This window comes from Salmo salar, chromosome ssa24 (genome assembly GCF_905237065.1).
Source record: "Salmo salar chromosome ssa24, Ssal_v3.1, whole genome shotgun sequence".
In the NCBI taxonomy this organism is placed as follows: Eukaryota; Metazoa; Chordata; class Actinopteri; order Salmoniformes; family Salmonidae; genus Salmo; species Salmo salar.
The window spans coordinates 30,108,750-30,128,729 of NC_059465.1; the positions used below are offsets into that span (position 1 = coordinate 30,108,750).

The window sequence follows — 19,980 nt, forward strand, 5'->3', positions numbered from 1 at the left end:
AAGAACAGCCCAAATAAGCAAAGGGAAACGATAGTCCATCATTACTTTAAGACATGGTCAGTCAATCTGTAAAATTTCAAGGACTTTGAAAGTTTCTTCATGGGCAGTCTGATTTATTTAGAATTCAAGGCACACTTAACCAGCATGGCTACAACAGCATTCTGCAGCGATACGCCATCCCATCTGGTTTGCACTAAGTGGGACTGTAATTTGTTTTTCAACAGGTGAATGACCCAACACACCTCCAGGCTGTGTCAGGGCTATTTGACCAAGAAGGAGAGTGATGGAGTACTGCATCAGATGACCTGGCCTCCACAATCACCTGACCTCAAACCAATTGAGATGGTTTGGGATGAGTTTGATCGCAGTGAAGTTAAATCAACCAACATGTGCTCAGCATATGTGGGAACTCCTTCAAGACTGTTGGAAAAGCATTCCAAGTGAAGCTGGTTGAGAGAATGTCAAGTGTGCAAAGCTGTCATCAAGGCAAAAGGGTGGCTACTTAAAATATATTGATTTGTTAAACACTTTTGGTTACTACATGATCCCATGTGTGTTATTTCATAGTTGATGTCTTCACTATTATTCTACAATGTAGAAAATAGTAAAAGAAAAACCCTTAAATGAGAACGTGTGTCAACTTTTGACTGGTACTGTATATATTTTTTTTTCCAGTGATTTTAATATGAAATCTGTTCCAAAGCATAATAGAGACTCACATGATTGTATACAAATGTAAGCAAGGTTTGAAATGATAGGTTTGACTAAAACAATCTGTTTGGGCTTCTTGCGGTCAATTTGCAGTCTACAAATTATTAGTATTTATGTTCCGGCCCCCTGAACATTCACCCAACAAAAAAATTGTCCTGCAGCTAAATCTAGTTGATGATCCCTGCTGTAACCTAACTATGGAATTCTAATGTATAATTTAAAACAATTCCAGCAAGTGTAGGAAGGAATGTTGGGAGATTTGGAACTGACTTGAACTATCTCTCATCTGTGCACATTTGCGTATCCCTGCAATGCCAATGTGCCTCCCCTGTCCAAGTGTTATTGCTTCCATTTTGAAATACATCTACAGCTATCTATGCCTACTATTGCATATCAACACTTATTCAGGGGGGCAAATGATGCTCTTCACCAGCAATATGTTGTTTGTATTGAATTCTAGTGATATCTTTTTTGAACCACTAAGATGGTAGACAGGGTTCTGTATTTGTTTGTGTACTAGAACAGTGTTAGTGCTGTGACCATAGCTAGATTTGCAGCTTATGAATCATTTTCCCTCTTCCGTGTGTTTTTGTGCTCCATTTTGTAATGCTGATAACTTTTTATTAAATGTGCAACTAATTGGATAGGATTGTAGATATCCCCAGTAAATATCTCCTCTACAATTCTGCCAGCGGATGGTCGTCATTATTAGCAGATGGTTCAGAGCTGTGTTATAATGTACTTGAAATGTGATCAAGGAAATGTCCCTCAGTGCTTCTCTTGTTCTGAATGGACTTTCAATAGGTGTCAGTCCTGCAGTTATCATAGATGCAGTGTTTTTATATAAAAGTAATTTAGAATGAACCTTCTCATGTTGTATTTGTGATAATGTGGTTATTCTGTCTATTAATGACCAAGTAATTGTTTGTTATATTCTTGTGTGATGTGCTTTGTCCATGAGAGCAGAAAAACGTGCAAAGAAGAAGTGATTTATTTTAATGAAAAAATTCACAATTAAATCATAAAAAGAGTATATAAACATAAAACCCAAGATTGTAATGCTATCTCTTACACACCATTTTGTAACAAACTCTACAACCACTTTCTGCAACTGACGAGCATGGTGTTGGAATACTTGATAAATTTTAAACTCATTAGGATTAACATTTTGTACAAATGTGTATAAAAACATGATTGTGCTGTGTCTTTTTTGGCCTTACAGGATCCTCATGTCCAGGCTGATCGGGGTCTGCTACGAATCTATGAGAGGAAGACTGTATGAATATGGGACAAAACTAATCAAGTGCTTTAGCAATTAAGAGCAAACATGGTAAGATATCAATCCAAATTAACCGCAATAGGCTTATACACTGAACAAAAATATAAATGCAACATGTAAAGTGTTGGTCCCATGTTTCATGAGCTGAAATAAAAGATGCTAGAATTTTCCATATGCACAAAAGCGTCTCTCAGATTTTGCGCACAAATTTCTCCTTTGACAAGATAATCCATCCACCTGATAGGTGTGGCATATCAAGAAGCTGATTAAACAGCATGATATTTACACAAAATAGTGGTTGTCACACAACACAATGCCACAGATGTCTCAAGTTGATGGAGCGTGCACTTGTCATGCTGTGACTGCAGGAATGTCCACCAGAGCTGTTACAGAAGATTTAATGATAATTTCTCTACCATAAGCCGCCTCCAATGTCAATTGAGAGAATTTGACAGTACGTCCAACCAGCCTCAACTGCAGACCACGTGTATGGCGTTGTGTGAACAGAATGCCCCATGGTGGTGGTGGAGATATGGTATGGGCAGGCATAAGCTACGGACAACGAACACAATTGCATTCATCCGCCGCCATCACTTCATGTTTCAGCATGATAATGCACGGCCCCATGTCACAAGGATCTGTACACAATTCCTAGAAGCTGAAAATGTCCCAGTTCTTCCATGGCCTGCATACTCACCAGACATGTCACAAATTGAGCTGTTTGAGACGCTCTGGATCGACGTGTACGACAGTGTCATGACTTGCCCTTTTGGGTGAGGATCATAGCTACCAGAAATATGAAACTATTTGTGGGAAGATGTAATGTGATGTTAGCCTTCTAAATGAGAGAATTGTTTTTCATAGGAAGTCAACCACTCAGTCACCACACCCACGTGAGCAAAGACATTACCCCTCGAGTGCTGAAATAGGACTCGTGACAAAATGTACATTAGGCCAGTGAGACCGACAGTGTGAGCTGAAAGGTACGGAATGGCTAGAAACTCAAACTTTTAACAGAGAAGAACATCTCTACAAGATCAGAGAGCATGGAGCTGTGGCTACATGTTGAAATGGTTAGACAATAGAGACCCCTGAACAAGGCAGTTAACCCACTGTTCCTAGGCCATCATTGTAAATAAGAATTTGTTTTTAACTGACTTGCCTAGTTAAATAAAGGTTAAATAAAAAATATTTAAAAAAGACCAAGCAGGCGGACGGTGTGAACCGGACGTCTCGAATGTTTAGACTCTATAGACCAACTACGTGCAGCGCCAGCGGAATATGTTACAAATGGTTAAGAAATCTACAAAACGAAATACTACACATTCACAGTCTGCTCTGTATATGTAAAATGGTCTAGGAAACTCGACCGAAGACGAGAGACAAAGAACAATTTCCTCTCACCACTCTATTCTAAGGAACAGAGCCGCTGAACAAGCTACGACTACAAAGGACATGGGGACCTCTGGTGGACAACCAGAGAATTTCTGTCAACTGACTTCAGAAAATGGACCGGTGATTTCAACACAGAGACAACAAAGGCATACAATCGTAAATATGTACATTGCAATTGTTTTCAAATGAGCATAGTTATCAGCTGTATGTACAATAGTGAAGTCTTTTCTCCCACTCTTTCTTACATTCCCCTCCCTTTTCATTTTGTGTAACAAGCCATCATATCGGTTTAGTCCACTAGGGACCTTTCATTGCATTGTGTTAGTAACCAATAACTATACTGTGTGTGTGTTTATGTAATTCTGTGTGATTATTTAGTTACACAAATTGGTGTATTTATTTACTATCGCTGATTCATCATGGAGACTAGGGTTTGTGCAGATTTGAAGTCAACGTTCAGAATGAGACTGATAGAAGGTAACAATTAATTAATGACTGAGTCACTGAAATGTAAGAGATCTTTATATCTTTAAGAGTTCATTCAGAAAACGGTAACTCGTTAAATAAACTTTTTCTGTGGTGCCCCAAGATTGCTAATGAGTTAATGGTTGTGATGATTAATTTAATCAATGTAATAATTAAACATAGTTAATTGATTTGATAAAACAATCGTCATAACATTAATGATAGCCAAGACACGACAACAGCCTGTTGCAGTTCCCACCAATATCCAGCAACTTCGCAAAGGCATTGAAGAGAAGTGGGAAAACATTCCACAATCAACAGCCCAATCAACTCTATGCGAAGGAGATGTGTTGCACTGCATGAGGCAAATGGTGGTCACACCAGATAGACTGGTTTTCTGATCCACACCCCTATAATTTTAATGTACTGTATCTGTGACCATCAGATTCATATCTGTATTCCCAGTCATGTGAAATCCATAGATTCAGGTCTAATGAATGTATTCCAATTTACTGATTTCCATATACAGTATCTCACAAAAGTGAGTACACCCCTCACATTTTTGTAAATATTTGAGTATATCTTTTATGTGGCAACACTGAAGAAATGACACTTTGCTACAATGTAAAGTAGTGAGTGTACAGCTTGTATAACAGTGTAAATTTGCTGTCCCCTCAAAATAACACAACACACAGCCATTAATGTCTAAACCGGTGGCAACAAAAGTGAGTACACCCCTAAGTGAAAATATCCAAATTGGGCCCAAAGTGTCAATATTTTGTGTGGCCACCATCATTTTCCAGCACTGCCTTAACCCTCTTGGGCATGGAGTTCACCAGAGCTTCACAGGTTACCACTGGAGTCCTCTTCCACTCCTCCATGACGACATCACGGAGCTGGTGGATGTTAGAGACCTTGCACTCCTCCACCTTCCGTTTGAGGATGCCCCACAGATGCTCAATAGGGTTTAGGTCTGGAGACATGCTTGACCAGTCCATCACCTTTACCCTCAGCTTCTTTAGCAAGGCAGTGGTCGTCTTGGAGGTGTGTTTGGGGTCGTTATCATGTTGGAATACTGCCCTGCGGCCCAGTCTCCGAAGGGAGGGGATCATGCTCTGCTTCAATATGTCACAGTACATGTTGTCATTCATGGTTCCCTCAATGAACTGTAGCTCCCCAGTGCCGGCAGCACTCATGCAGCCCCAGACCATGACACTCCCACCACCATGCTTGACTGTAGGCAAGACACACTTGTCTTTGTACTCCTCACCTGGTTGCCGCCACACACGCTTGACACCATCTGAACCAAATAAGTTTATCTTGGTCTCATCAGACCACAGGACATGGTTCCAGTAATCCATGTCCTTAGTCTGCTTGTCTTCAGCAAACAATTTGCGGGCTTTCTTGTGCATCATCTTTAGAAGAGGCTTCCTTCTGGGACGACAGCCATGCAGACTAATTTGATGCACTGTGTGACGTATGGTCTGAGCACTGACAGGCTGACCCCCCACCCCTTCAACCTCTGCAGCAATGCTGGCAGCACTCATATGTCTATTTCCCAAAGACAACCTCTGGATATGACGCTGAGCACGTGCACTCAACTTCTTTGGTCGACCGTGGCGAGGCCTGTTCTGAGTGGAACCTGTCCTGTTCAACCGCTGTATGGTCTTGGCCACCGTGCTGCAGCTCAGTTTCAGGGTCTTGGCAATCTTCTTATAGCCCAGGCCATCTTTATGTAGAGCAACAATTCTTTTTTTCAGATCTTCAGAGAGTTCTTTGCCATGAGGTGCCATGTTGAACTTCCGGTGACCAGTCAGTATGAGAGCGATGACACCAAATTTAACCCACCTGCTCCCCATTCACACCTGAGACCTTGTAACACTAACGAGTCACATGACACCGGGGAGGGAAAATGGCTAATTGGGCCCAATTTGGACATTTTCACTTAGGGGTGTACTCACTTTTGTTGCCACCGGTTTAGACATTAATGGCTGTGTGTTGTGTTATTTTGAGGGGACAGCAAATTTACACTGTTATACAAGCTGTACACTCACTACTTTACATTGTAGCAAAGTGTCATTTCATGTGACAACACTGAAGAAAAGATATACTCATATTTACAAAAATGTGAGGGGTGTACTCGCTTCTGTGAGATACTGTATATACTGAAACTTAGTAAAATGTTTGAAATTGTTGCATGTTGCGTTTCTATTTTTGTTCAGTATATTTTCCAAATGAATTGTTATCTGTATAGCTGCCAGGTAAAAATGTTGATATTGTGTGCCCAAATGAACAGGACCGTGGTTCAGTACCTTGTCCTGGTAGCCCTGCTGGGCCATTCTATGAGTCTCCAGCCTCAGCTCCTCCTCCTGCAGCCTCAGGGCCTCCCTCTCTACCTCCTCCATCTGCTCCCTCCGTCGCTGCTCTTCCCACTGCTCCCGACGCCGCTGCTCCACCTGCAGGGGAGAGAGAACAATGAGCCACATTAGACAGCTTCATCCTCTAACCCAGGTCAACAACTGACCCAGGTCAACACAGGCTGTTCAAGGCCTTTCATACATCCTTTTAGAATTGGAGTTTGAAGGCCCCCGCCAACCTGTGCATTGATCTCCTGCATCCGAGCCGTCCTGTGACCCTCGTCCTCCTCCCTCTCTTGGCGTCTGGTCTGCCGCTCCAGCTCTAGCTCTTCGATCAGCTCCTCGCGCCTCCTCAGAGACTCCTCCTGAGCCTGACGGTTGTCCTGCATCTTGACATCCAGCTGCAGCTGTCTGCCTGCCAGAACCTTCCAGGGAGAAAAGGAGACGCTTGGATTCTCTAGTCTTCTGTAGATACAAAGACGCAAGCTTCGCACTCCTTGGTGTGTTGCTCATGTCCTACCCTCCCTTCCCCTCAGGCCCACTCACCTCCTGCATAAGCCTCTCCCTGGCTCTCCTCTCCTTCTCCCACTCCGCCTCCCGCTTCTCCCAAACACGCTGGGCCTCCTCCCTGACAAGACAAGACCAATAATTTAACTTTGCAATACAAACGCAGATCTCCACCCCATAGTCAGACCTAGACTGGCAGGGGGAGTCATGATAGTATTGGTTCTACTGACCGGTACAGGACGTCAAACTCTGCCTCCCTCTCCCTCTCCAGCTGGAGCTGCTCCTCAATGACGTGCTTCATCCAGGCAGCATCCGCCACTGCCCTCTCCCGCCGCACACTTTCCAGACGCTGGTCCTCCTGCTCCCCCTCCAGCAGGACTGCCAGAATCTTGCGGTCTGCCTCCTGGTGAACAACACAGGCATTGCAAGCAGTGAAGGGTGTGTCAATTCACATACAGCTGAGCAATTAAAAAAAACAAGCGGACAAACCAGCTCCTCCTGCACCTGCTGGGCTCTCCTCTTCAGTTGGGTGCGGTACTGGCGGGTCAAGAATCGCCTGAGTAAGGAAACAGTTTGATCAAACCACAGAACAACAACTACTGGACATGAGGCAGTTTTTCAGTCCAGATGGTTTATTTATAGTTTTCATCCTTGACTGAACTCTTCCAATCGGAGAGTCACTTACCCCATTTCAGATTTCTTGTGGCACTCCTCCACCTTCCTTCTCTCCTCCTCCAGCTTCTCCACCTCCCAGCGCTGGGACAGCAGGGCCTCCTGCTCCTTCTTCAGACACCTGGCCTGAGAAACAGAGATACCATAGGGGCTCAGTCACACTACCAGCATTTACAGTGTAATTCCAAATTAGGCTTATGCAGGACTACCAGGTCTTACCAACAGGCTGCCAATACCAGAAATCATTCCTCCCCACCAGTATCAAACAAATGACTGCCCGCCACCCCCATGAATCTGAAATGTTGCTTACCCCATGGACTGTATCCACGTGTTGTTTTTGTTGAAATTTTGCTTGTGATTTATATTGTTGAATGTATTTATGCAGTATATGTGGTGATGCTGTTGAGTTTGAGATGAGATGCAAGACACATTTTCTGAAATGGACACAAATTATTAGTAATATGTCATCTGACTGGTCTCCATAGCCTTGCTTTACTCAATGCACTACACCATGTACGGTGCTTCTTCCTATGGTTTAACAGTACCATTTTCCTCCTTTGCAGAACTAAAGTGTCCAGAGACTGAACGACAGCTGCTTGCTTACCTCTTCCTCCCGGAGCTTGAGCTCTTCCATCTGTTTGCGGAGCTCCTTGGCTCTCTCCCGGTCCTCTCCTCTTCTTCTCTCCTCTGCCTGCTTCATCCTCTCCAGCGCCTCCCGTCGACTCGTCTCATATTCATTCTCAAAGCGCCTCTTCTCCTCCTGGGCTGCCTCCTCATGCTGCAGGTTTCAATGCAGGGATTACTTTTGATTACCACTTCATTGTCTTTCGATGATAGAGAATCAGTTTAAGATATGTCTACGCTATTTGTCTATTTTGAAAAAGCATTGTGGATATCCACACATTTAAGGAAGGTCTTATTTTGCACCCTGAGAAAAGAGTAGTCTAATTAGAGTTTATTTCCGTAAAAGAATACTGTACTCACAGTTTAAAGAATGCTCTATAAATACTAATGACCATCTTGAAATTAAATACTCAACCCTGAGTTAAAGCGCACTAACTGAAGTGAACTAAAGCCTGTGACAGAAAGGTAATACTGGCTGTAGCATTGAGCGCATACCTGTTTTTTCACCAAGGTCTGTGTCTGCCATTGGCTCACCACATGATCTTTATGTAAGGTTGACTCGACCTGTAGACACAAACAGTTCAATCAGGATTCGATACACAGACGAGACATTGACACTGATAAACCTGACTTTAAAGGGAAGGGATATCATGGGGTTTATTTTGTACTCTGACATCAATCCAGGAGTCAGGTTCACAGAAAGACATGGAACAATTGCATCACAAGCCCTTTGGTTTCCAGATCAAGTGTACTTCTTGACAAAAAAAACTGTCAGGTCTCTTCAGATGTACCATACAGCACTTAGTCATCAGTGTTGTGTTCATTACGCACCAAATGGACTGAAACGGGAAGGACTTGTCCAATAAGAAACACTCGTTGTTGTGATGAACTGTCAAGGGCTATTCATGGCATCCTAAACCTCCAATTCTCATTAAAAGACAGATACAATCGGCCACTAACCTTCCGCAACTCAGGGTTGTTTCTCTTCCAGTGCTCCTTCAACAGCTCTTCTGCTAGCTGTGTGGTGGAATAGTAAAACATAAAAATCATAGGTCAATGGTCATGCGTTCTGCCAGCTCAGTGCTCGTGTATGTTATGTGTTTTTGAGGAATAAACCGGATGAGGTTGATGCCTCTATACCTTCTTCCTTCGTTCCTCTCGGCCTGAGCGGAGGTCTTCGGTCTTGTCCACCAGTTGCCTAGTCAGTGTGCTCCTGTCAGGGACAACATCCCGTAACTCAGCCTCAAGCTGGTCCCGCTCCTTCTGGAGCAGGATCCTGAGACGCTCCCTGCGCTGCTCCAGACTCACCACCTTCTCCTCTTTCAGTCTCTCTTTGTGGTATGCTGACATACTGATGGATGGGAGAGAAAGGAGATAAGCCATTAACTAGTGATAATGGTTTTCAAGTATCATCCATTAGATCTACTGATGGTGTTGTTATCATTGTTGAACTGTTGCACTACAAGAAAAGTTGGATCAATACTAGATCGGACTGGAGAATCAGGACATTTTTTAAGCATGAAATTAGTTATAGCCTAATTCCCATCATAGTATCTCAGTCAATTATCAGTTTCCGAAGTACAAACAAAACAGTGGAAGAACAATACAGCCCTTGAGAATTAGGCCTACCTCTCCTGGTATGATTGACGAGAACTCCAGTGTGCCTGCTTACTGCTTACAACGTTCTGTTGTCTGTAGTACTTCGAGTTCATCTCCCATTGCTGCCGCCAACATGCCTCCTGTTCCCGCTGCCGGCATTGCCGCACCATCTGTCTTTCCAGAGAACGAACTCGACTCGGCCAGTGGGCAGAGAGGGTTGGTAGAGCCATATAGATCTAGATGGGAAAACTCTATTCAGTTAACTATTTAGAAACGGACCCAACTGCTTCTGTTAGACAAAAGCCGTTACTTGCTAGCTACAGTAGATAGCGTAAATAGCTAGATTCAAAATATGATGACGCCATCAGTAAAGTCCTAACAAAAGTTAGCTAGCGGAAAGTGCTAATCGACATTTGTCTTTACAAAAATACTTTTTGCATCAAATTGCTTACCAGTCAACGTTCCCTCTCCAAAATATAATTTCAAAGTTATGTTAGTTTGCGGCTGGAGAAAATCCTTAGATGTCTTTCTCTTCCCGTTTCGCTTAGTAACCAAATCACTTCCTAGTTACACTACGGAGCATCACAAGGGTCAAACAGCTCGATGAGTAGGGCATTGTAATGATTGGCAATTGATGAAGGTATTTTATTTTTATTTCACATTTATTTAACCAGGTAGGCCAGTTGAGAACAAGTTCTCATTTACAACTGCGACCTGACCAAGATAAAGCAAAGCAGTGTGAAAAAACAACAACACAGTTACACATAAACAAACGCACAGTCAATAACACAATAGGGGAAAAAATAGAAAAATCAATGTACAGTGTGCAAATGTAGAAGAGTAGGGAGGTAGGCAATAAATAGGCCATAGAGGTGAAATAATTACAATTTAGCATTAACACTGGAGTGATAGATGTGCAGATGATAATGTGCAAGAAGAGATACTGGGGTGCAAAAGAGCAAGAGGGTAAGTAATAATATGGGGATGAGGTAGTTGGGTGTGCTAATCACAGATTGGCTGTGTACAGGTACAGTGATCGGTAAGCTGCTCTGACAGCTGATGCTTAAAGTTAGAGAGGGCGATATAAGACTACAGCTTCAGTGATTTTTGCAATTTGTTCCAGTCGTTGGCAGCAGAGAACTGGAAGGAAAGGCTGCCAAAGGAAGGGGTTGGCTATGGGGATCACCAGTGAAATATACCTGCTGGGGCGCATGCTACAGGTGGGTGTTGCTATTGTGACCAGTGAGCTGAGATAAGGCGGTGCTTTACCTAGCAAAGACTTATAGATGACCCTAGATGCAGTTGCACCCCTAAAAACTAAAAACATCTGTCATAAGAAACTAGCTCCCTGGTATACAGAAAATACACGAGCTCTGAAGCAAGCTTCCAGAAAATTGGAACGGAAATGGCGCCACACCAAACTAGCTTGGAAAGACAGTACCGTGCAGTATCGAAGAGCCCTCACTGCTGCTCGATCATCCTATTTTTCCAACTTAATTGAGGAAAATAAGAACAATCCGAAATTTCTTTTTGATACTGTCGCAAAACTAACTAAAAAGCAGCATTCGAAAATGGAGGATGGCTTTCACTTCAGCAGTAATACATTTATGAACTTCTTTGAGGAAAAGATCATGATCATTAGAAAGCAAATTACGGACTCCTCTTAAAATCTGCGTATTCCTCCAAAGCGCCATTGTCCTGAATCTGCACAACTCTGCCAGGACCTAGGATCAAGGGAGATACTAAGGTGTTTCAGCACTATATCTCTTGACACAATGATGAAAATAATCATGGCCTCTAAACCCTCAAGCTGCATACTGGACCCTATTCCAACTAAACTACTGAAAGAGCTGCTTCCTGTGCTTGGCCCTCCTATGTTGAACGTAATAAACGGCTCTCTATCCACCGGATGTGTACCAAGCTCACTAAAAGTGGCAGTAATAAAGCCTCTCTTGAAAAAGCCGAATCTTGACCCAGAAATTATAAAAAACTATCGGCCTATATCAAGTCTTCCATTCCTCTCAAAAAAAAATTAAAAAGCTGTTGCGCAGCAACTCACTGCCTTCCTGAAGACAAACAATGTATACGAAACGCTTCAGTCTGGTTTTAGACCCCATCATAGCACTGAGACTGCACTTGTGAAGGTGGTAAATGACCTTTTAATGACGTCAGACCGAGGCTCTGCATCTGTCCTCGTGCTCCTAGATCTTAGTGCTGCTTTTGATACCATCGATCACCACATTCTTTTGGAGAGATTGGAAACCCAAATTGGTCTACATGGACAAGTTCTGGCCTGGTTTAGATCTTATCTGTCGGAAAGATATCAGTTTGTCTCTGTGAATGGTTTGTCCTCTGACAAATCAACTGTAAATTTCGGTGTTCCTCAAGGTTCCGTTTTAGGACCACTATTGTTTTCACTATATATTTTACCTCTTGGGGATGTCATTCGAAAACATAATGTTAAATTTCACTGCTATGCGGACGACACACAGCTGTACATTTCAATGAAACATGGTGAAGCCCCAAAATTGCCCTCGCTAGAAGCCTGTGTTTCAGACATAAAGAAGTGGATGGCTGCAAACTTTCTACTTTTAAACTCGGACAAAACAGAGATGCTTGTTCTAGGTCCCAAGAAACAAAGAGATCTTCTGTTGAATCTGACAATTAATCTGGATGGTTGTACAGTCGTCTCAAATAAAACTGTGAAGGACCTCGGCGTTACTCTGGACTCTGATCTCTCTTTTGAAGAACATATCAAGACTGTTTCAAGGACAGCTTTTTTCCATCTACGTAACATTGCAAAAATCAGAAACTTTCTGTCCAAAAATGATGCAGAAAAATTCATCCATGCTTTTGTTACTTCTAGGCTGGACTACTGCAATGCTCTACTTTCCGGCTACCCGAATAAAGCACTAAACAAACGGCTGCTAGAATCCTGACTAGAACCCAAAAATTTGATCATATTACTCCAGTGCTAGCCTCCCTACACTGGCTTCCTGTTAAGGCAAGGGCTGATTTCAAGGTTTTACTGCTAACCTACAAAGCATTACATGGGCTTGCTCCTACCTATCTTTCCGATTTGGTCCTGCCATACATACCTACACGTACGCTACGGTCACAAGACGCAGGCCTCCTAATTGTCCCTAGAATTTCTAAGCAAACGGCTGGAGGTAGGGCTTTCTCCTATAGAGCTCCATTTTTATGGAATGGTCTGCCTACCCATGTGAGAGACGCAGACTCGGTCTCAACCTTTAAGTCTTTACTGAAGACTTATCTCTTCAGTAGGTCCTATGATTAAGTATAGTCTGGCCCAGGAGTGTGAAGGTGAACGGAAAGGCTGGAGCAACGAACCGCCCTTGCTGTCTCTGCCTTGCCGGTTCCCCTCTCTCCACTGGGATTCTCGGCCTCTAACCCTATTACAGGGGCTGAGTCACTGGCTTACTGGTGTTCTTCCATGCCGTCCATGGGAGGGGTGCGTCACTTGAGTGGGTTGAGTCACTGACGTGGTCTTCCTGTCAGCTATCTGGATGCCAAGAATGCCAAGAATACAAGCAGCACTACAACCCAGGTCCATGTTTTTAATTCCACCTTTTTTGCTTTAGACCAGCTGGATGTATTGTATTTTGCCAGCCACTGACACTAGTTAACCTGTTTTGAGCTCCACATTTTTTGCAAAACATAAAATTAAAATACAAGACGTTTATTGGGGGGCTTGCCTGTTTTGGATGTTATTTTGGCATTAATACGTGTCACATATCAGTTTGCAAACAATGTAAAATTGTGTATATATATCATTGAGGTAATAAAGCCATGTACAGTGCCTTGCGAAAGTATTCGGCCCCCTTGAACTTTTCAACCTTTTGCCACATTTCAGGCTTCAAACATAAAGATATAAAACTGTACTTTTTTGTGAAGAATCAACAACAAGTGGGACACAATCATGAAGTGGAACGAAATTTATTGGATATTTCAAACTTTTTTAACAAATAAAAAACTTAAAAATTGGCCGAGCAAAATTATTCAGCCCCTTTACTTTCAGTGCAGCAAACTCTCTCCAGAAGTTCAGTGAGGATCTCTGAATGATCCAATGTTGACCTAAATGACTAATGATGATAAATAGAATCCACCTGTGTGTAATCAAGTCTCCGTATAAATGCACCTGCTCTGTGATAGTCTCAGAGGTCCGTTTAAAGCGCAGAGAGCATCATGAAGAACAAGGAACACACCAGGCAGGTCCGAGATTTCCCAAGCTTTAAACATCCCAAGGAGCACTGTGCAAGCGATAATATTGAAATTGAAGGAGTATCAGACCACTGCAAATCTACGAAGACCCGGCCGTCCCTCTAAACTTTCAGCTCATACAAGGAGAAGACTGATCAGAGATGCCGCCAAGAGGCCCGTGATCACTCTGGATGAACTGCAGAGATCTACAGCTGAGGTGGGAGACTCTGTCCATAGGACAGCAATCAGTCGTATACTGCACAAATCTGGCCTTTATGGAAGAGTGGCAAGAAGAAAGCCATTTCTTAAAGATATCCATAAAAAGTGTTGTTTAAAGTTTGCCACTGGCCACCTGGGAGACACACCAAACATGTGGAAGAAGGTGCTCTGGTCAGATGAAACCAAAATTGAACTTTTTGGCAACAATGCAAAACGTTATGTTTGGCGTAAAAGCAACACAGCTCATCACCCTGAACACATCATCCCCAATGTCAAACATGGTGGTGGCAGCATCATGGTTTGGGCCTGCTTTTCTTCAGCAGGGGCAGGGAAGATGGTTAAAATTGATGGGAAGATGGATGGAGCCAAATACAGGACCATTCTGGAAGAAAACCTGATGGAGTCTGCAAAAGACCTGAGACTGGGACAGAGATTTGTCTTCCAACAAGACAATGATCCAAAACATAAAGCAAAATCTACAATGGAATGGTTCACAAATAAACATATCCAGGTGTTAGAATGGCCAAGTCAAAGTCCAGACCTGAATCCAAACGAGAATCTGTGCAAAGAACTGAAAACTGCTGTTCACAAACGCTCTCCATCCAACCTCACTGAGCTCGAGCTGTTTTGCAAGGAGGAATGGGCAAAAATGTCAGTCTCTCGATGCGCAAAACTGATAGAGACATACCCCAAGCGACTTACAGCTGTAATCGCAGCAAAAGGTGGCGCTACAAAGTATTAACTTAAGGGGGCTGAATAATTTTGCACGCCCAATTTTTCAGTTTTTTATTTGTTAAAAAAGTTTGAAACATCCAATAAATTTCGTTCCACTTCATGATTGTGTCCCACTTGTTGTTGATTCTTCACAAAAAATTACAGTTTTATATCTTTATGTTTCAAGCCTGAAATGTGGCAAAAGGTCGAAAAGTTCAAGGGGGCCGAATAGTTTCGCAAGGCACTGTACAAACATGGTCTCTTTTTGTTTCCTTGAGTAAGGGAGCTCCAAAATGCAGGTGTTTCGGCCTAGCTCAGTGCTTTCTGTGGTGGTGGGGCAAGCCAGCAGAAAATATGGAGCTTTGCGCCGTGAATAGCTCAGTGTTCTGTCACTCATGGGGACACTACGTCACCACCAAGTCTAAGGGTAGACTTAGAACATTCTAGCCCCTTGGGTGCTGCCATAGAGTTACATCAGAAGTGCCCATCCAAGAAGGCTGAAGGTCATTGGCCACACATAAAATGACGTCAAATCGCGTTATATCTACAGTACCTTTGATTGGACATCATACTTTCAACATCATCATATTTTCAATATCTTAACTAGCAGTCATCATCATGAATCAAGTCAACAATCTACTGGCAAATCCATTTTAATCCTTGTCATATGAAGAGAAATAATGAAGCGACATTGTAGATAAAATGTATCGGTGCTCATCGGCCATTGGACATAAACCTTACACAACAATTTGGAAATCGCAAATTCAACAAAAAGTGGTTTGGAAGGAATCAGTGGCTAACTGTGAGTTCAAGACAACTGGGAACTCTGGAAAAACGAGCTACGACTGGGAAAATATGTTTTGAACTTTCATCCAACTCTGAATTGTAAATCGGGAACTCTGGCCTCTTTCTAGAGCTACGACCTGAAGATCACTGACGTCATCATGATTCAACTTTTTTTCCCTCAGAGTTCCCAGTTGTCTTGAATGCACCATAAATCCAGAAAATGCCAGACTTCGATGACAAAGTTTGATGACAAAATTTGCCCACGAAGGACAGCAGCGCTACCTCCTTGTTCAAGTGAGCACAGCACAATGAGGTGAGTCCAAAAATGTCTTGTATGCTGCTCCATAAATGTAAAGTGCCAGGGAATTATGTATACTTTAGATAAGAAAGTAATACTAAGTTTATGTTGTATAGTAAGCTCTTAGTAGCCCATGTACCTCATCCTAATAATTTGGTCTATTTTCACCTCTTAATTTCGCCTACTGTTCTGACTTGGTGGTGCACATGTAGCCTATAACCTGTTTTTGAGAAATGTAGTCATTGAATATTGTAAGAGATTTCATTGTCTGCTTATTTGCCCCCTTTATTTATCCTACGGTTCTGCTTGGTGTACACTGTAAGAACAGCCCATGTCTGAAATCTGTCGCTGTACATTTCAAAAGTGCTGAACAAATAGTTATATTGTCTACGGCCATTCTAGTTTGCTCATTAATGCCTTAATCGAAATTACGGATTGCCTCTTATCCGCTTGTCGTCCCCTTATGCCATAGTTTGTACATCTCAATTGTCAGTAGAAACCACATTTGTTTAAACAAGTCAGCCATATCAGCTATGTTTTTTTTAAAGGCAGTAAATGAACTGTTTCGCTGGCAGACAAGGCTCCACTGATAGCCAGGTGTAGCAGTGGTAAGGTTTTGGGACTGCTGTTGGGACTCTGCTGTTGGGACAGCTTTATGTAGGCCCTAACAGTTTGTGGGCAGCGTTTGTCACCGCTATAGTGCAATTAATGTAATGTATTGTTTAGTGTTGTGTTGTGTTGTGTTGTGGCTTTGCTGGCATGCAAAGCCACTACACAATCGTCACTGCTCCTCAAAAAGCACAAGAAAGAGGATTAACACCCACCATCTCAGTGTCACGTCCTGGCCAGTATAAGGGTTAATTGTTATTGTAGTTTGGTCAGGACGTGGCAGAGGGTATTTGTTTTATGTGGTTCAGGGTGGTGTGTTAGTTAGGAGAGTGTTTGATTTATTATTTCCGGGTTTTGAGTTATGGTCTATGTTTATGTATTTCTATGTGTAGTCTAGTGAGTGTGTTTCTATGTTGAGTTAATTGGGGTGGACTTCCAATTGAAGGCAGCTGTTTGGTGTTGCCTTTGATTGGAAGTCCTATATTAGTTGGGTGTGTTTGTCTTGTATTTGTGGGAGATTGTTTTTGCACTGCGTATGTATAGCCTGCAAAACTGTCATTTGTCGTGCTTACTGTTTTTTCGTGTTCAACGTTCGTTAATAAATTAAGAAAATGAACACCAACTCTGCTGCATATTGGTCCACCTTTTCAGACGACGATTTCGCTATATCATCGGATGATGAAGAAGCTCTTGACACTCAGATTGTTCTGAAATAATTTCTGTAGTTAGAAACAGACAAGATTAGCATTCCTGAAACATTATTTTGTTGAAATGTTATTTTATCTCTCAGAGATTAAGCTATTTGAACCCAAATTAGCCATTTTAATTTGTATAATGTTCAAAAAATATAGTACCTCTGATTTGGACCATATTTCTTCCTAACAATGGGTAGGACATAAGGAATCCAATAAAATGGTTAAAAGCCACCCACGGACCCCCCACACCACATGCCAATACCACCCCAACAACCAGTATACAGTATCAGTTCTCTATGTTTGACAAGGAGTATAAAGATGCGGTTTGGAGTATTGATTCTTCATCCTTTGTAATGTATTTCGTGTTAATCTGGTGATGGTTTTTCCCCCGTTTAGAGAAATTAGCAACTGAAGTTGTTTGCATTATTTACCATAAATTAGTGTGAAAATGCCAGGTTTTGCCCACTAAATGCTGCTGTTCCTGCTACTGGCACCACATTATTTTATCAATTTTTCTGGTCTCTTGTTTTTAAATGGATCACAAAATGTTCTTTCTTTGGGTAGAAACCAATAGCTTTTGCTCATGATGAAAATAAATTGTGTGTTCATTTGTGTCGTCAAGCCAGTCCTCCATGAAAAATTCAGTTTGTCCTTCTCTTAGCAACTTAAGGCTTCAACCCAACTCTCCTTGAATAGTCCAACAATAATAATGGCTGGAATGGAGTCAATGGAATGGCATCACCAATAGAAGGACAGCCAAGAGCTGCCCAGTGACACGAGCCTACCAGACGAGCTAAATTACTTCTATGCTCTCTTCGAGGCAAGTAACACTAAAACATGCATGAGAGCATCAGCTGATCCGGACGACTGTGTGATCACGCTCTCCGCAGCCGATGTGAGTAAGACCTTTTAAACAGGTAAACATTCACAAGGCCGCAGGGCCAGACGGATTACTAGGATGTGTACTCCGAGCATGCGCTGACCAACTGGCAAGTGTCTTCACTGACATTTTCAACCTCTCCCTATCTGAGTCTGTAATACCAACATGTTTCAAGCAGACCACCATAGTCCCTGTGCCCAAGAACACTAAGGTAACCTGCCTAAATGACTACCGACCCGTAGCACTCACGTCTGTAGCCATGAAGTGCTTTGAAAGGCTGGTCATGGCTCACATCAACACCATTATCCCAGAAACCCAAGACCCACTCCAATTTGCATATTGCCCTAACAGATCCACAGATGTTGCAATTTCTCTTGCACTCCACACTGCCCTTTGCCACCTGGACAAAAGGAACACCTATGTGAGAACACTATTCATTGACTACAGCTCAGCGTTCAACAGCATAGTCCCCTCATAGCTAATCACTTAGCTAAGGACCCTGGGACTAAACACCTCCTTCTGCAACTGGATCCTGCCTCCAGCCATCCTAGTCATGGACTGTTCTCTCTGCTACCGCACGGCAAGCAGTACCGGAGCGCCAAAGTCTAGGTCCAAGAGGCTTCTAAACAGCCTCTACCCCCAAGCCATAAGACACCTGAACATCTAGTCAAATGGCTACCCAGATTATTTGCATTGCCCTCCCTCTTTTACACTGGTGCTACTCTCTGTTATTATCTATGCATAGTCACTTTAATAACGCTACCTACATGCACATATTACCTCAATGACTTCGACTAACCGGTTTCCCCACACATTGACTCTGTACCGCTACCCCCTGTATACAGCCTTGTTATTGTTATTTTACTGCTGTTCTTTAATTATTTGTAACTTTTATTTCTTATTATTTTTTTAAGGTATTTAAAATATATATATATATAAACTGCATTGTTGGTTAGGGCTTGTAAGTAAGCATTTCACTGTAAGGTTTACACCTGTTGTATTCGGCACATGTGACTAATAAAATTGGATTTGTTTCCATTCCAGCCATTATTATGAGCCGTCTTCCTCTCAGCAGCCTTCACTGGGATACCGGGGTATTTAGACAAACTGATTGTATGATTTTCAATACCGTAATTTTTTTTTTTTTTTAAAGAAATAGCGCCCCTTGTGTGCAATTCTTGTGTGCAACGATGATATGAAAATATGGATACCGCCCAACCCTAGAATAAACCCTCTGACTTCGCTACGTTGATGTCAGAAGAGGGATGACCCTCGGTTGCAGCCATCGAGAACAAGTTAAAAGGGTTCAGCGGGAGAAACGTACGGGGTAGTCTTCGACAGCAAATCCCCAACACAGGAGCACGATCAAAGGACTTAAAGTTAGAGTGAAATGTGGGATGGGACAATCTTTTGGAAGACAAGGGCAGGCAGTGTATACACTTATGAGTACAACAGGTATGGTGTTGGACTGACAGTAGCAGTGACTTGGGTTCTTGTCACGGCTGGGGCAACTCATCCGAACATGCCACAGTACATTTACGGCAGTATGCAAATCTTTTCTTGCCCACTGTCACCTGGTTGTGATTCCTCATTGCATAAAGAAGGGCATCGGGAGCAGGGCCTAAAGTGGAGACACATCATTCTCTGATAAATTATTTATACATGGCTAAATCTTTAATAGTAACCAGATCATTGTAGGCCTTTGTCATCTGTATCTGCTAAATCAAGGATTTAGAAGAACATTTTACCAGAAGTAGCCTACAAGGTTTTTATCTTCCTTTCTCTATGAATAGTCACAGAGTGCACAGATTGTGCACAATGAGTTCAATTTGATTACAGTATCAAAATTGTATTGTTGATTGCTAGACAGTTGCAGGAATCCCTGTACTTCACTTTCACAAGTCCCTTTCGATAGCCACAAGAGCGAGTGTCAATCATCTTCTGACACC

At 42.5% G+C, this 19,980-nt stretch overlaps 1 protein-coding gene across 1 annotated transcript; it reads right to left on the reverse strand.

Moving 5' to 3' along the window:
• Positions 1 to 1,686: 1,686 nt before the first annotated feature.
• tchp (trichoplein, keratin filament binding) lies at positions 1,687 to 10,208 on the reverse strand. Its single transcript, XM_014172124.2, has 13 exons — positions 10,062 to 10,208; positions 9,640 to 9,845; positions 9,151 to 9,361; positions 8,971 to 9,027; positions 8,506 to 8,574; positions 7,991 to 8,164; positions 7,400 to 7,512; positions 7,204 to 7,270; positions 6,945 to 7,117; positions 6,754 to 6,835; positions 6,447 to 6,632; positions 6,163 to 6,306; positions 1,687 to 1,971 (listed from the first exon to the last, which is right to left on the reverse strand). Exons 2-13 carry the CDS (start codon positions 9,837 to 9,839, stop codon positions 1,939 to 1,941), a joined length of 1,509 nt encoding a protein of 502 aa, XP_014027599.1. The 5' UTR covers positions 9,840 to 9,845; positions 10,062 to 10,208; the 3' UTR covers positions 1,687 to 1,938.
• Between the last annotated feature and the right edge of the window lie 9,772 nt (positions 10,209 to 19,980).

Bases quoted from the DNA above. Each gene is read 5' to 3' on its own strand.
- tchp (XM_014172124.2), bottom strand. From the start codon at position 9,839: ATGGCTCTACCAACCCTCTCTGCCCACTGGCCGAGTCGAGTTCGTTCT. The intron at 9,362-9,639 runs GTAGGCCTAATT...CCCATCCATCAG, and splicing joins CGTCAATCATACCAGGAGAG to TATGTCAGCATACCACAAAG. The intron at 7,513-7,990 runs GTAAGCAAGCAG...TCTGTTTCTCAG, and splicing joins TCAAGCTCCGGGAGGAAGAG to GCCAGGTGTCTGAAGAAGGA.